At 38.2% G+C, this 17,837-nt stretch overlaps 1 protein-coding gene across 39 annotated transcripts in view; it reads right to left on the minus strand.

The window, feature by feature from the left end:
* The window catches only part of RIMS2 (regulating synaptic membrane exocytosis 2), a 587,006-nt gene that overhangs the window by 76,849 nt on the left and 492,320 nt on the right, over positions 1–17,837 (minus strand). For 19 of the 39 annotated variants that reach the window (XM_047727198.1, XM_047727199.1, XM_047727164.1 and 16 more), the window contains one exon: positions 6,073–6,314. The exons of the other annotated variants lie outside the window; for them this stretch is intronic. In XM_047727198.1, the coding sequence (XP_047583154.1) occupies positions 6,073–6,314 (242 nt within the window). The remainder of the gene's footprint in view (positions 1–6,072; positions 6,315–17,837) is intronic. 39 annotated transcript variants of the gene reach the window in all.

The following is a 17,837-nucleotide window of genomic DNA, read 5'->3' on the forward strand; positions in this document are numbered from 1 at the left end:
TCCTCAAATAATTAAGAATAGAATTACCATATGACCCAGCAGTTCCACTGTGGGTATATGCCCCAAAGATTCAAAAGCAGGATCTTGAAGAGATATTTTTACACCCATGTTCTTCACAGCAGCATTATTCATAATTGCTAAAAGGTGGAAACCACCCAAATGTCCATTGACAGATGAATAGATAAGCAAAATGTGGTACATCTATACCATGAAATGTTATTCAGCCTTAGAAAGGAAAGAAATTCTAACACACACTTATAGCATGAGTGAATCTTAAGGACATTATGGTAAGCGAAATAACTAAGTCACAAAAGGACAAATACTGTAAGATTCCACTTATATCAGGTACCCAGATTAGTCAAATTCAGAGACAGAAGATAGAACAGTCAGAAGCTGGAGGAAAGGGCAAATGGGGAGGGTTTGATGGGTACAGATTTGCTCTATGCAAGATGAAAATCTTTCTGGAGATAGATAGATGTGAAGGTAGTTACTGTCACTGAACTGACCAATTGAAAATGGTTGAGGAAGGGGTGCCTGGGTGGCTTAGTTGGTTAAACAACTGCCTTCAACTCAGGTCATGATCCTGGAGTCCCGGAATCGAGTCCCACATCAGGCTCCCTGCTTGTTGGGGAGTCTTCTTCTCCCTCTGACCCTCCCCCCTTTCATGCTCTCTCTCATTCTCTCTCAAATAAATAAAAAAATCTTAAAAAAAAAAAAAAAGAAAATGGCTAAGGTAGTAAATTTTATGTTTTGTACATTTTATCACAACTACAGAAATAAAAATGAGTCTTCTTTTTAGAACAAATAGTATAAAATTCAATCCAAATCTAAGAAATGTTAAATTAATTTCCATTACCAGTAAAGCTATCATCCTTAGCTACTTGCTCATCCCAGTTTGCTACAATTCATAATATGTGGTGACTAATATAACATAATTTTAAAAATCCATAATATGTTCATAATAGTTTTCACTTACACAAAATATTCTGTCTACCTTATCTGTTATATTTAAACCACTTGAACTTAGTACAAATAGTGGCATGACTATCAATACTTTTAATTAATTGTGGCTGATAGTATTGTAACTGCTAAAACATTATTTCGAAAGTGAGAAACAGACCTGCACGTAGGGCTCAATGCACATTCTTTGTGAGAATCCTTAACATGCTATATCTTGTAGCGTTAATTTGAGATTTCTTTAAAATTTATGTATGTGCTTGTATTCTGTTGACTACAGCTCCATCACAAAACTGATGCAGGAAAACGGAGGCTGGGGAATACGGTCTAGGAAGTGCTCAGGAGAAAGGAGAAGTGAGTTTGTTGGGCATACCAACAATAGTTTGGAAAATTATAATGCACATCACTTCAGACATTCTTACTGAGAATATAAAGTCTTACTTTATCATTAGGAATAATGATTTGCATTAATAATGATTTGCACTCTATCTACTTCATCAGTGGCTGATGAAAAGCTAAAATAGGAAAAGAAGTTTCAGGTCTACCTTGTTTGTCCCCATTGCAATATTAGAATTCAATCCACAGTTTTATGGCAGTGATCTTTTCAAGCCACTTGGCCGCTTTCTGGTGGTTCACTAAACTAATGGCTCCGGAAAGGCACACGGCACTGACCATCTGACAACCAGACCAACCAAGAACACAAGGGGGTAAGTATGTCCTAAATATTAACAATGCTTAATTTCTTCTTCGTCTTTTAGGTTAAAAAATAAAAATAATTTTTATCAGTTTCTTTCCTTTTCCCCAGGGAACTTAATCATGCATCCCAAAAAGTACATGAGCTTTTCATTGAAGAGCACTACATCTGAAACTATACCAGACATATAAAGATATATGTAAAGATAAATAAAAAAGACACATAAAATATTTCATATAAAGAAAGACACAAAATATGAAAAAACAGGTTAGCCAGAAAACAGAGAAATAAATAAATGATGGTAGTTACTAAGTGTTATCATTAGAGTAAATATAAAGTCCTGTGTCCGCTTAGAAATCACAAGATGAAAAGAAGAGAGCATAGCTTCCTGAGTGACCACAGGTCATAACAGCTGATCTCTGCATCAGCTCTGAATCCAACATCTTCAACCTGCTCAGTCATTCCCACAAGGATCCCGTCTGTCATCAGAAGAGCAAAACTCTTTTTTTACTTCCTTTCCCCCAAGCTACAGTCCTATTTCTTTTTTTTTTTTTTTCCTAAGATTTTTATGTGTTTATTAGACAGAGAGAGCAAGAGAGCACAAGCCGCGGGGGAGAGGCAGAGGGAGAGGGAGAAAGCAGGCTCCCTGAGAGCAGGGAGTTCACTGCAGGACTCGACCCCCCGACCCCGAGACCATGACCTGAGCTGAAAGCAGACGCTTGACCAACTGAGCCACCCAAACACCCTGCTACAGTCCTATTTCTATATTTCCTTTTAAATCAAAATCCTGGAAAGAGCTGTTTCCATCTATACTGTCCAATTCCATAGTCACTAGTCCCATGAACCTATTTACACTGATGTTAATTAAATCAAAATTGCAAAAAAATAAAATGGAAAATCAGTTCCTCCGTCATAGTAGCACATTTTAAATGCTCAGTAGCTATGTGTGGCTATTGCTACCATACCATATTGGGTAGCACAGGTACAGAAAATTGCCCACATTGCCAAGAATTCTATTGGACAGTGCTGGTGTAGACCACACTAGAGTAAGAGTGAAGTCTCCAAATCCATAGCACCTGGATCCAAATCGCCACGTGTACCCTCACTACTTGAGTATACTTGAGACAGTTAATTCCCCTCTGCTCACTTTGGTTTTCTCATCTGTAAAATGAGGATAGTAGTAATTATTTCCTGCTTCAAGCACATTATTGTGAGGTTTAAATGATTTACATGTGAAGTGCTTAGAATAGTGCCTGCACACAAAAGTGTTCAATAAGTATTAGATATTCTTATTTTTATTCTTGATATTCTTCTCACTGACTCTACCTTACCTCCCATTTCCCTCCTGCACCAATAAGGTCTTGTCCACCACTGTAAGGTTTGTCAAGGTTTACCAAACTCCCCATCTTGCCAAGTCCATGGTCAGTTCTCCATCTTCCATCTTACTTGACCTTCCATCTTACTTGTCAGAAGCACTTGACACACTGATAATCTTTCTTAAAATATTTCCTTCATTGGGGCGCCTGGGTGGCTCAGTGGGTTAAGCCGCTGCCTTCAGCTCAGGTCATGATCTCAGGATCCTGGGATCGAGTCCCGCATCGGGCTCTCTGCTCAGCAGGGAGCCTGCTTCCCTCTCTTTCTCTCTCTCTCTGCCTGCCTCTCTGTCTACTTGTGATCTCTCTCTCTGTCAAATAAATAAATAAAATCTTTAAAAAATTAAAAAAATATATTTCCTTCATCTAGTGACCAAGATTCCATATTCTTTCCTTCTCTTCTCTTTCTCTCTCGCTCTTTTTAATGGCTGCTCTTCCTTGAGCCTTCTTTGATGAATTGTCTTCTGATTTTCCAATGTTGGAGTATCCCTGAGCTCACCCTTTAGTATTCTTCTTCACTAAAGTTACCTTAAGTAATCGTATCTAGTGCTGTGTCTTTAAATACTACCTGTGATCACTCCCACATTACATCCTTAGTCGTGACCTACTAGGCTCTGGACTCATACTAACTGGACTCATATTAACTGGACTCGAACTAACCATGTAACAACTTGCTTACAGGGCTAGACAGGCATCTCAAAATCAACATGGCTAAACTAGAGTTCTTGATTCCCCTGTGAGGCTGAATTGACTATTGATAGCTTAAACCTACAAAATGATTTTAACTTTTCAAAGCATTTTCTTATGCATTTTAAAATATTATCTTTAAAAAAAGCCTTGTTAGATTTGTCAGATGAACATTCTATGACTCAGGTACGTCAGGTAGGGTTTTTTTTTTTTAATATTTTATTTATTTATTTGAGAGAGAGAGAGTGAGAGAGAGCATGAGAGCAGAGAAGGTCAGAAGGAGAAGCAGACTCCCCATGGAGTTGGGAGCCCAATGTGGGACTCGATCCCAGGACTCTGGAACCATGACCTGAACCGAAGGCAGTTGCTTAACCAACTGAGCCACCCAGGCGCCCCAACGTCAGGTAGGTTTTTAAAGAGGTTATAGTCGATTAACTTATATAACTCGAAGTTAGCAATGGAATCCAAGTGTCCTTGTTATTTCCATGTGTTTTCTGCTAAGTAATAATGTCTAGCAAGTCACATCTAATCTTTAAAAATGGTGACATTAAAGGTGAGTTTCCAATTAACAGGCAAATCAGCACACCAAGTAGCATGGCAGAAGACAGCTATGACTTAGTGGCCATGTGCACTGGACAACATACCTTCATAAATGGTTTCTCTTTTGACAGTTATTGTTTACATATGATTGCGATGATATCATATGGAATAATTTCACTATTTTTTAGAAAGATCCCATTTTGCTGAGTATTCTACTCTTTAGAAGGCAAGTAAGCAGTCTTGTCTGAAAACCCATTCTGGTTACAGTGATATTTATTTTTACGATGATAAATACCATCTTTGTTCTCCATGTGTCCAGCACATAGTAGGTGCTCAATATTTATCCAAAAACCCTGAACCAGTGGAAACAATTAGTTAGTTTAACACCACGTATTCTCTAACTTATATAAAGTTATGAATATCTGTTTTAGGTTTAGTTCTGTATTTTTTTCATTTCTAGGCTTTATTTTTAGAACAGTTTTCAGGTTATAGGTATTTATAAGTTTTAAGGGAAAAAAATGCAATGAAGTTCTAACTGCTAGAGATATATAAAAAAGACCTCAATTTCAAAAGGCCACCATCTATCATGTAATGTAGCTAATTATGTATAAATATTAGCAATTTTAAAAATCATTGAAATATATTATTTACGTCCATAAATTAAATTTGTATTTGTATATTAAAATGAAAAATAACACTTTAAAACACCAAATGAAAAATTCCTGTCAATAGCCACATTGAACATAGTGACTTACAACCACGATATAAGGAAAACCATCAAATAACTATTTCAATATGATATTATTATATAAGGCTCAGATTCCAGAATTGCTGTTATAATTATATAAAATCAAGAGTAGCCGGGTCCAGGAATTTAATGTATCCTTAAATTCTTTTGGATTGCAGATTTTTGTCCTGATTTCTGTGTATAAGAACCCTAGTAATTCAAACATAAATGAGATTTTACCCATTTGCCTATAATTTATTTGCTGTAAGAGAAACACCATATTACATGCTTTTGTTTGTTTGTTAAGTAGAAGATATGTTATTATTTCCAAGATACCAGGGATTTCATGTTTAATTATCAACAACCATTTGAAAAGCCATTGCTTTGACTCACAAATTTCTTAATTGCTAGCTGTGGCTTTTCTGAGCAGGAGTAGGAGCGCTGTATCTAATTTATTTTTGCAGATGTGATTTAGAAACTGAATTTTAAAGTAGCAAAGCTCTGAATATCTTCACTATCAGCAGAAAATTCCTCCATCCCTGCTGCTGGAGAATATTGCTGCTTGACGTTTTCACAGGGAAATAAGAACTGCAGTAAGAAAACTGATACTACTGGTAAATGCTGCTTACAAACTGAAAAAGAAGTTAGGTCATCAGCAATAAAAGATCTATATGATTCACACAAAAGATAAGGTGTCATCTTCATCACGGTAACTTGCTGAGAATGAAAATTAATTTGGCTGGTTCCCTCTTGAGGAACCTAAGAAAAGCAAGTATTTCACAGAGCAGGTCATCTTTGCAAAGGGTCAGCCACTGGCAATCCAGCTCCCACAGCTCAACTCCTCCCTGAGGAGGAAAGACATGTTGTGCCTCTCAAGAACAGGGGCCAGGGTTCGCTTCAAAGAAGGCTCATTCGTCACTGAAAAACAAAGCTATTGCTTTAGTTCCAGAAAGGTTAACAGGTTTAAAAGGCCCCCTATCTCTCTGGAACGTGTCATCTTCCACTAATGACTGCAAGATAACGAGCAGGAGAAAAGAATGTGTACTTTAATGACAACTCACATACGAAGTCAAAAGTAACGTAAAAATGCCTACCCGTTTGGCTGAGCTGAGAAGCACTGCGACTTTTCCGGGAGAGGCCAACAATAGCTACCATTTTGGCCCCAATGCTAGAGCGTCGCTTTTTGCCGCCGGTGCCCAGAGCCCCCACCGCCGTGTCCGACTGGCTGCCGTCCGTCTTCTCCAGCGAGCACATGTCTCCACTGATGCTGGTGCTTTTGGTCATGTTCTTGCCGGAGATGGCCATTTGTCTGCTTTGCATTTTGGATGTAAAGACACTGTAGGCCGATGGATCGTTAAAAGGGAGGGCAAGAGTGAAAAGGAAAAGACAGAAAATGTATTTTAGATGAAACGTCTGGAGTCTAACTAAATGATATCATTTATGGGATCTATTTTTAGGGTTTAACCATTTGCAAGTACCACGGTCTTGAATGGGCTTTACGATTCAGGGTCAAGCTCACGCAACTATGGAAACTAATAATCATGATTTCATTTCCGCTGTCACAGAAGGCACCGGTTTGTATGGCCAAGGAGGGAAAAATAAATATTCACAAAAAAATCAGAGGGCTTATTTAAGATAATATACTGTCCAGCAAGGGCAAGTATGCTGCAGAGAAAGCTGTACAGCAAAGGAAGACGTTTCCAAAAGCATTCTTCTCCAGTCTGCTTTCCTATTGCCTTCAAAAAGAAATTACATGAGTGGGAAAATTCTTCAAAAAAAAAAAAATAACAGCATCCACTGCTAAGAGTGGCCCTTCAACATAAGTTCTTCTCTGTCTCATAAGCTTTATGAGTTATCTAATAATGGTTAAGTTTTCTAACAGAGATTGATGTTTTCATTAGTTTTGAATTAAAAATAAGTTATTTCACCTAACAGAATTTCATATTTATTGCTTCCTATTCTCCAAAAATAAAGAAAAGGGAGATTTCCCTCTTGCATTCATTTGAAAGAAGGAAACCTCATTATCAGATCTCTAGGCAATAGGATCAGAAAGCAATCAATGTCTCAATGAAGTATGTGAGCTGATTAACGATTACTGATTACTGGTGACGATTACTGATTAGCTTCTTACTCCCATTGGCAGTGTTAGCACTGATTACTGATTACTCCATTGGCGGTAGTCTGTAGACTAACACTGCCAGTGGGAGTAACTAAAGACAGGACCCTTGATTTTTCTGTGGTCATTGAATTGTGGTGGGAAGTAGTACAGGGGTTTGAAGAATCTGGAAGCAGACTATCCAGCTGGCCCCCAAAACCTGAGAGAATGTGAAAAATGTGGCCTGGGTTGCAGGAATGGGAAGACTTATTTGCATATCATTCTGACTCAGGATTAGAGTAATAACTTCTGCTTTAATTTGGTTTTGATAGTATGAGTGAATAACATAATTATAGCAGCAAAAGAAAAGAAAAAATCAAGAAACATTAGAAATATATTTTTTTTCATAAAGATTTTATGTATTTATTTGAGAGAGAGAGAGAGCCTGGGCAGGGAGGAGGTGAGGCAGAGGCAGAAGCAGACTTCCTGCTCAGCAGGGAGCCCTAATGCGAGGCTCGATCTCAGGACCCTGAGATCAGGACCGAAGCGTCTGCAGACGCTTAACCGACTGAGCCACACAGGAGCCCTAGAAATATCTTTATATGTCATTTAAAGAATGGGAATTAGAAAACTGACCTATTGAGATAAACTCTTATTTCTCATTTAATTTCTTGGTCTTCCTAAAAAAAAAATTTGTTTTTACTTCATCTTAGAGTAAAATCTCCTAAAAGGCCAGGACCACATGTTAATTTTATGTTTATTTTCTTCAAGTATTTCAGAGGGGAAAGGTCTAGTGTAACACTGTTTTAAAAATATAGTAAACTAGGGGCGCCTAGGTGGCTCAGTCAGTTAAGCATCTACCTTCGACTCAGTTCACTATCTCAGGGTCCTGGAATCAAGCCCTGCATTGGGCTCCCTGATCAATGGGGAGCCAGCTTCTCCACCCTCCCTCTCCTGCTCCCCCAACTTGTGCTTTCACATACTCTCTTTCTCTGGCAAATAAAAAAGGAAATCTTTAAAAAATACAGTAAACTGTACTATTTTACTCCTCACATTAGTTTAAGAAGAAATAAGGCATAAATTGGCCAAAAGAGAGAACAGTGTATATGTTTCTATAATACCCCAAATTAATCATTTTCAAGCTTGTTTGATTTTACTATTCTTTAATAAACAACAATAGAATAAAAGAGAAAGAGTTTGGGAGGCGAAAAGATACGGGCTGGACTCCCAGTTTTGCTATTACTTAATGGACTTCCTTGAAAGAGTTAATTGCTCTACTCTGAGCCTCAGATTCCTCATTTGTAACATAAGAATACTCTATTTTCCCTTCTTCTTTTAAAGAATAGGGATAATATCTCTAAAGTAAAAATTTAATAAATTGAAATCATCATAATTTTTATTAAGTAATATGGGCAACAGATAGAATAAGGCTAAAGCCCTTCAACATGCACCATATAAATACCTAACAGCACCAGTAGAAATGATATTTATAGTTATAAATTTATACACTTTCGAAATTAAAATGTCTATAATCTCTTTAGGATAGCCTCCGTTAACACAATGGACAGCAGACGTCACGGAGAGTTGGGAAATCTGGGTTTGATCTTTGGCTAACTCATTTGGGAGAGTTAGCCTTTTCTGATACTTAATTTTCTCAGTAAATGAGAAGATGTTAAGTAAAGCACTAAACCGAATGCCAGCCACGTAAGATCTCCAAGAATTAGTCTCCCCCACCTTCTCCTCATTATCACCACCATCACCACCACTGCTGCCATTTCCATTCAGCAGCCATTAAACATTAAACATTAAACCAGAAACTGGAGTTTCTGCAAGGTCCCCTCTAACTATGATATGCTTTGCTGCCCTGTGATATTTCTTATCCCATGGATTCTGGGCAAATAAACACGGAAATGCAACATACAATTTTCACTGTATGTTGTCATCAGAAAAGCCTAGAAAAGTTAAAGTTTAGCTGAAACTAAGGTTTTCAAAAGAATAACGTGCTGCAAATAACACGTCAGAAAAACTCAGTACTCTTGTCATGGAGGCATCTTTCCCTCAAATACACACTTTTTTAAAACAGCCTCTTGGGGCACCTGGGTTAACCCACTCAGTGGGTTAAAGCCTCTGCCTTCAGCTCAGGTCATGATCCCAAGGTCCTGGGATGGAGCCCTGCATCTCTGCTCAGCAGGGAGCCTGCTTCTCTTCCTCTCTCTCTCTCTCTCTGCCTGCCTCTCTGCCTACTTGTGATCTCTATCAAATAAATAAAATCTTAAAAAAAAAAAAAAAGGAAAACAGCCTCTTAAGTTATTCCCACCCAAGGAAGTGAAAGACATACTCACAAAATATTACTTAATGTACCTTACGATTTTTGCATTTTAATTTTCATGGTTGGCTATTAAAGCCATAAAGAACTCATCCAAAATTAAGCAGGATACAATAAAATACTAACTGCAACTGATAAATCAGTTTATAGATAAAGTTAATGACATTTTGGTTTTACAGAAGTGTATTCTCTTCAGCCTAACAACTTGAATAATGCATTATCTGCATTAAAAGTTTTGGGGCACCTGGGTGGCTCAGGGGGTTAAGCCTCTGCCTTTGGCCCGGGTCATGATCCTAGGTTCCTGGGATCGAGCCCCGAATCAGGTTCTCTGCTTAGCGGGGAGCTGCTTCCCCCTCTCTCTCTGCCTCTCTGCCTACTTGTGGTCTCTGTCTGTCAAATAAATAAATAAAATAAAATTTAAAAAGTTTTGTAAGATGGATCTACTCTTCATCTTCTAGAACCTTCGAGATCACTAGGGATGAGTTTTGAATAGCTACCCTCCAGTGCTGTGTTTTGACAAGAGGGAGACTGAGGCTAGAGTATTGCTATAGGTTTCCTTGACTTTTCCTGCTCGTCATCACATAAAACTATAAACAAACAGGGGCGCCTGGGTGGCTCAGTGGGTTAGGCCTCTGCCTTCGGCTCAGGTCATGATCTCAGGGTCCTGAGATTGAGTCCCGCATCGGGCTCTCTGCTTGGCAGGGAGCCTGCTTCCTCCTCTCTCTCTCTGCCTGCCTCTCTGCCTACTTGTGATCTCGCTCTATCAAATAAATAAATAAAATCTTTAAAAAAAAAACTACAAGCAAACAATGCTGTAAGCAAATAAGCTATTAACCAAAATTTTTAAAGCTTTATGACTCTGGATTCATGAAATACTTTGCAATAAAAAAAAAAAATCTGTAAGCATGGGTGATCATTTGGAATGCTCAAGGTGATTAAGAAAACACAGATCCATTAAAAGAGAGTGTTTCTAAGGGTCTGGTAAATTTCCAGTGCAGCTGGTGGGGGTCTCAGTGAGGGACTTCTGAAGGGCGATCTGGCAATATGTATCAAAAGCCTTTAAAAAAGCCCAGAGGAGCTTTTAACCTCTCTATTCTACTTTTAGGTATGTCCTTTTTTTTTTTTTTTTTAAGATTTTATTTATTTATTTATTTGACAGATCACAAGTAGGCAGAGAGGCAGGCAGAGAGAGAGAGGAGGAAGCAGGCTTCTCGCTGAGCAGAGAGCCTGATGCGGGGCTTGATCCCAGAACCCTGGGATCATGACCTGAGCTGAAGGCAGAGGCTTTAACCCACTGAGCCACCCAGGCGCCCCATACTTTTAGGTATGTCCTAAAGGAAAATTTAGCAACGTGTACAAATTTAGCAATAGCATTTACCGCAGAATTGATTATAATAACAATACACTCATACACATAAAACCTCATAAATGTACAATAGTTGAGGGTGTTTAAATCAGTTATGTTCATCAATAAAGTAGACTATATCTTTGAAAATAATATTATAAATAAGTATTTATTGACATAAAAATGTCCTTGACATGGGGGGGCAGAAGCAGATATTTGCAGCCTAGTTTTGGCTGGCTCTCATACCAAATATGGATTTACCTTACTGATAGGGGACACAGATAAATTCAAACCCTGGAGGCTATCCATTCTTTAATCCATCCATCCATCCATCTATCTATCTATCTATCGTCTATTCTTGCTCAACTAGGTAGTTGGAGAAACCTGGATTTGTGAAATGATCTACCATTTCCCTGCACAAGGGGCATATAAACAGAATATGAAAAAAATAAAAGTATATGTTCAGAATGTTTCTGTTCTTATGGGGAAAAAGTATAAATGTACACAGCAAAAGATCTAGAAGGATATACTGTGCACAGTGCACTAAAAATAGCTTTAATTTTCTCTGATTGGTAATTATAGTTTTAAAAAATGTTCTTTTTTTTTCAATTTCCCCCCAGCATACACGGCAATAAGAAAAAAAAATAAAACAAATGAAAAGAGCAATCAAGGACTAACATACCTTTTTCTTTTAGATAGTTCAAGTTATTCAATCCACATAGTTCATTCCGAGGGCTAAAGGTATAACATGGCTTTCAAGCTAATCCTATGAGATTACCCTACAATAATATTGGATATTGATATAGGATGCTCAGTTCTAGAAAGAGATACAGCCATTTCTACATATCTAAATATCATTTTCATCTTTTCTAATTTTTTGACTTCAGAAAAACAATGAAAAACTTTATACATTTACCACTCTCACAGTAATACATGTGAAATTACCCAAGCAAGTGATCTATTTTAGGACATAATTATAAATGTTGAAATTATATCTTGAAAGATTTTTTTAAAAGGGAAATTTAGTATTGTCAATCATTAGGAGAAAGATAATGAACGGCAAGTGAAATATTTGTAGATATTCCTCAAAGACTTAAATAGCCTATCAGGGGTTATGGCAGTATGTGATTAAATTAAATGAAGATTATAGGCCAAGGGGCCAAAAGTGTTAATTCATAGTTTGAATGAATAGAGCTAAGTGGTTTGGGTTAAAGTAATAAATAGCAAACATAGGACAAAGGCAAAGTCTGAGTGTATGAGAGTATGGGTACAAGAGTAACATTGTAAATAAAAAACACAGTCTTGTCGAAACAAATACTTCATCATATTGAGAACTGGGAAGGTGGTTAGGTTAGGTTAGGTTAGGTTAGGTTAGGTTAGGTTAGGTTAGGCTAGGTTAGGTTAGGTTAGGCCAAAGTGTTAAAGACTGGGGTGATTTTAGAACGTTGTGGTCTGAACTACAGCTCAGCCCAGCAGCCGTTACAGTAGAGTATGCAGCTCAGGAACAGAACAGATACTTCTGGATAGGAAGTAGGCAGAGAGAATTCCAGGGGTGGAAGTATTTATAACATCTGGGGCTAGGAAGTGGCGCTAGAGAGGGCCTGCAGGGCTCAAAAGGAAGAAGACAATAGTAATAATGGTAGAATGGGAAAATGGCACCCAGTGAGGCTGGCCAAGCTCTCAAACAGTATGGCACCTTGAAGGGTTTGATTCTTTTTCCTTCCCATTGTTGTGTTTCTGGAGGCAGATGACAATGGCTAACCATGTACCTAACACAGTGAAAACTCATACTTGATTGCACCAGTTGTCAGTCATTGGGAGGATGCCTGAATTTTAGTGTCTTTTCTTGAATTCTGGCATGTTCCTTGGGTGCGGGAAAGAGGGGTAACAAACTCTGCTCCTGTCTTAATTTCTCTTAATTAAAATTTTTCTCTATATTAAATACTATGGCTTTCCTAAAATGTGGAACTTAAAATTATTAATTACCCTAATTTATGATTTAATAGGTTTTATTTCACTTACTCAAGTGACCATCTACAATTTTAGGCTTGGAAAGTAGTAATCACGTATTCAACAAATGTTTATTTAACATCTGTCACCACAAGGATAAAGATAAATACATGATATGCCATAGTTTCTTTTCATTAATTTACTGTCAAATATCAGAATGAGAAATGCAAATATGGCTACATAATGACAGGGTCTTCTTTTATAACTGAAATTCCAGTGACCAACTCCAACATCAAGAAACCTTAATTAAGTTACCAATTCAAATAAAATCTCTCTCTGAGGAGCATGTAAAAACTGAGTTTCCTATATTAATTCTTTGATTTCTGGAAATGACACAAATTTAAAATTCAGTATTTTTAGTATTACTGAAGTATGATTTATAAATGCATTCAATTAATACACCATAATTTATTAGTATAGTATCTGAATGTATTGGAGGGGATATGTGTGTTTGTCTACTCCACAAAGTTGATATCCAGAGTTAGGGAGGAAGAACGACCTAATTAACGAAGTATTTTTAGCCAAAAATATCTGCCTTGACGAGAGCCATTAGTCACAGAGCTGTGTTTATGGTTCAGGTCTTGGGTCTCAGGGAAGGAAGAGGTCTCAAGGTCTCAGTGTCGACAGAGCAGATCACTGCTTAGTTAGAATAGTTTAAGGAGCCCCAGGAAGTCCTGTAAGCTCCCCAATTCTCCTGCCAACTTCTTGTTCATGCCTAAAGTTCTACTTGATTAGATTTCTTTATAAAAAAAAGATTTTATTTATTTATTTGACAGAGAGAGATAGTGATTGTAGGTACACAAGCAGTGGGAGGGGGAGAGGGAGAAGCAGGCTCCCGCTGAACAGGGAGCCCAATGTGGGGCTTGATCCCAGGACCCTGGGATCATGACCTGAGCCAAAGGCAGACGCTTAACGACTGAGCCACCCAGGCGCCCCTAAAGATTTCTTAAAAACAAAACAAAACAAAACAAAATATTCTTTAAGGAAAAAAAAAAGATTTCTTAGTTTAAGGCTTGATCCTTTTTCACATGCCACTACCACTAGGATTTGATCATTCATTTAAAAGATATTTATTTTGTACCCACTACGTGGCAGTTCTTGGAGTCAAAAGTATAGCAGAGAAGGAGAGAATGTCCCTGTTTTCATGGAGCTTTCATTCAAATCATCATGGGGAAAGGCAATAAACAAGTAAATAAAGGTCAATTTCAGATGGTGATATGTGATCTGAAGAAAATAAGGTAGAATAAAATGATTATGGGGACTGGAAAGTTTGGGGGAAGGGCAACATTAGCATGGTCAAGGAATGCCTCTCTGAAGAGGAGACAACTGAGCTGAGTCCTGAATGATGAAGCCAGTCATGCTAAGGAAGGGCACCAAGAGGGGAGCAAGTGCAAATATCCTGAGGCCAAAACAAGCTTGGTTGTTAGAGGGAACTTATGAAACCAGTGTTAATTGAATGAGGTGAAGGTGGGGATATTGACATAAGATGAGGTCAAGTGAGAAGAGGACCTAGAATTGTGGGGATCAATGTATGTCCTGTCCTACCTACCCTTATTGAACTGCCTGTTCAGATATTATATCAGAGTGACCCTAAGTCTGTGCGGACATACACTGCACAGGTGGTGGCACCAAGAAACCTGGGCTCTAGACCAATATTTTGTCTCTAAATATACTATTAAAGACCATTTTGAAGAGAACATGACTATCTTCTATAAATAGTGACAAATTTATGAAGGCTTAGATCATCAAAGGTATCAGGAATATTCATTTACTAACTGAAAATTCCTAAATTTATTTAAACTCTTAAGACTACCTATATATTAATCTTTCACAGTTCCTTAATTTTATAAGTTCTCCATCAAATTGACGAGTAACCTATCTCTACCAACACCACTTTGAGAATGAAGAAACTTACTTTAAGAAAAAAATTTAAATGTAATACTTTACAAATCTAAGTCTATGTTTCTCTCTGTCACACAGTGATCATGGCTTCTAATAATTTATTTTGCCCATCCTTATATGATCATTTTTCAATATCTTTTATTAAGTTAGCTGTGTTCTATCTTCCTTAAAAAATTAAACATAAAAACTACACTTAGAGTACATATATTTCCATCACACCAGTTGCTTTCACTATTGATTAAGATAACAATTTATAAAGAAACTTTATACAAGAATTATGATTTTAAAATGTTTTCGTTATAACATGTATCTTATAAAACCTACTCCTTTTCTCTGACTTCAGCTTCTTTATAAGGGTCCTCAGTGCCAAGAGCCGATTTATATTTTGTTTCTTTTTCTCCTTAAATTTTTAGGCCTGCACTCATTTCTGGATTCAGCTAATTTACATACAGTACATTTATTGCCGCTAACTAATAGATTCCATTAGCAAATATTTACTGTGTTACACCCACTTGGTGTTAGTGGAGCAAGTGGGGGCTGGAAGAGTGTCTGAGCTCCATCTTCCTGCTCCGTGGGGCCAGAACTGATGGGAAGAGAACTTTTTACTCTACACACAACAGGAGAATTTTCTCTTGTTCAAAACAAGTGTCTTTCTAACAATCTAACCAGGGGAACACCTTTTTCTAATTAGTGCTAAGGCTCCATTTAGCCTATAGTACGGTTGGCACGGCAGTGAATAAAAACAACGAGGTACAGTCATTATTTAAGAAGCAGATAGTTTAGGGGCACCTGGGTGGCTCAGTGGGTTAAAGCCCCTGCCTTCAGCTCAGGTTGTGATCCCAGGATCCTGGAATCGAGCCCCTCATCAGGCTCTCTGCTCAGCGGGGAGCCTGCTTCCTCCTCTCTCTCTCTGCCTGCCTCTCTGCCTACTTGTGATCTGTCAAATAAATAAAATCTTTAAAAAAAAAAGCATATAGTTTAAAATGCAAGTAAGACGAGAAATGCTTATGCAAATTAGTTTAAAAAATGTTATAAGTATTAGAGAAAATCTTGCAGTACTATGAGATTTCATTAGAGGGAAAGAGACCATTAAAAATCAGAGTTCTGGGGTGCCTGGGTGGCTCAGTGGGTTATAAGCCTCTACCTTTGGCTCAGGTCATGGTCTCAGGGTCCTGGGATCGAGCCCCACATCGGGCTCTCTGCTCAGCAGGGTGCCTGCTTCCCTCTCTCTCTCTCTGCCTGCCTCTCCGTCTACTTGTGATCTCTCTCTGTCAAATAAATAAATAAAATCTTAAAAAAAAAAATCAGAGTTCTGGGGCACCTGGGTGGCTCAGTGGGTTAAGCCTCTGCCTTCAGCTCAGGTCATGATCTCGGGGTCCTGGGATCGAGCCCCACATTGGGCTCTCTGCTCAGCAGGCAGCCTCTTTCCCCCTCTCTCTCTGGCTGCCTCTCTGCCTACTTCTGATCTGTCAAATAAATTAAAAAAAATCTAAAAAAAAAAAATCAGAGTTCTGGAAAGTTTCATGAACCTGGGTCTTGAATACTGGGTAAAAGTGATTACATGTAGAGAGAAAGAAAAAATACTAAAGAGAAGAGAATATTATGCATTAAATGCAGAAAGAACATGCCATGTTTTGGGGATGAGTAGTGCAGTTTGGCTGAAGTAGAAGATGTTATAGGCTAAGAGTAGCAGAGGTTAAGTCCCGAAAAGCAGATTAGACTCACGTTGTTATATGGATTCCTGTAAAAAGAGTCACTGAAGCTGATAGTGCTAGAGAGTAACACACAAGTGATAAATAAGGAAGATTATGTAACCTAGTGGGGGGAGTCATTAGGCTGTTTACAATTTTTTTTTAAGTTTTTTTTTTTATTTGACAGACAGATCACAAGTAGGCAGAGAGGCAGGCAGAGAGAGAGAGGGGAGGAGGAGGCAGGTTCCCCGCTGAGCAGAGAGCCTGATGCGGGACTCAATGCCAGGACCCTGGGATCATGACCTGAGCCGAAGGCAGAGGCTTTAACCACTGAGCCACCCAGGCGCCCCTACAATATTCTGTTCTCCTCCTTGCAGGTAAGGGCAAGGTAAGGTTATCTTTCCTTACTCCGTCGAGGCTAGAAATGATCTTTTGACTTGTTTTGACAAGTGAAATGTTAGTGGAAATGAGTCATGTTGCTTCTGGGAGGATGCATTTAATTGATGGTGATGAACTCCAACTTGTCTTTCCCTCTGTCAGACCCTGAGTGACTACAATGGGAAGAAACAATTTGTGTTGGTTAATATCACTAGGAATCAGGGTTGTTTATCATAACAGCACAATCTCATCTGTTTTTGATTAACAAAGAGGATGGAATAAAGGAGACTGGCTATAGGAAAATCAGTTAAGAGTTTATAGGAATAATCTGGGGGAAGGATAGAAAAACCCAGGTTCCTATATTGCTCTTACTAATAAAAAGCAAAGACTAATGTCAAAGTTATTTGAAAGAACCATCTGTATAGCTTAGTATCTGCATCTGGGAATAAGATAAATAAGAGCTCAAATTAGTAAGCATTTACCATACACCAATGGGTACTCTAAGTGCTTTATATGAATTCACTCACAACAACTTTTTGGAAGAGGAAACGAACACCCTTAAAGAGCTTAATGTTTGCCTGGGTAGTGATGGTTTAGGAAGTGATCACCACGGAACCAATGGAATTTTCGGATGGAGAGGTTCAATGGGAGGAAGCCGCACACTTAGGACAAGGGCCCAAGGGAAAAGTCACGGCTAAAAAGATGGAGTGAATAAATATTAGTTGAACAGGAGAGGAGAGAAGTTAGGAGGAAGCTTACATAGGGAAGACAAATGTATCAAGACAGAAATGACAATGTTTGAGAAGATACTCTGCAGAATACTTACAAAGGTTTGGAAGAAAAGGAGTGACAGACGAATAGAGACACATTCTCAGAAATAAGAAAAACAGAATAGGGTTAAATACCATAAAAGACAAGAGAAGGATGAGTTCACAAATGTTGAGGTGGTCAAGTGATGCAAAGAACTCATTAGTAGGAACAGTAAGAAAGCTCTAGATTTGGAACTTTCGAGGACACAACTGGCCTTTAAGAAATCAGCTACTGAAATAGAGATCAAATTCAGTTTCCAAGAAGTTGACAAAGGAACTTGATGGAATGGAGAGGAAGCTCTT

The sequence above is a fragment of the Lutra lutra genome, chromosome 4 (assembly GCF_902655055.1).
Source record: "Lutra lutra chromosome 4, mLutLut1.2, whole genome shotgun sequence".
Taxonomy (NCBI): domain Eukaryota; kingdom Metazoa; phylum Chordata; class Mammalia; order Carnivora; family Mustelidae; genus Lutra; species Lutra lutra.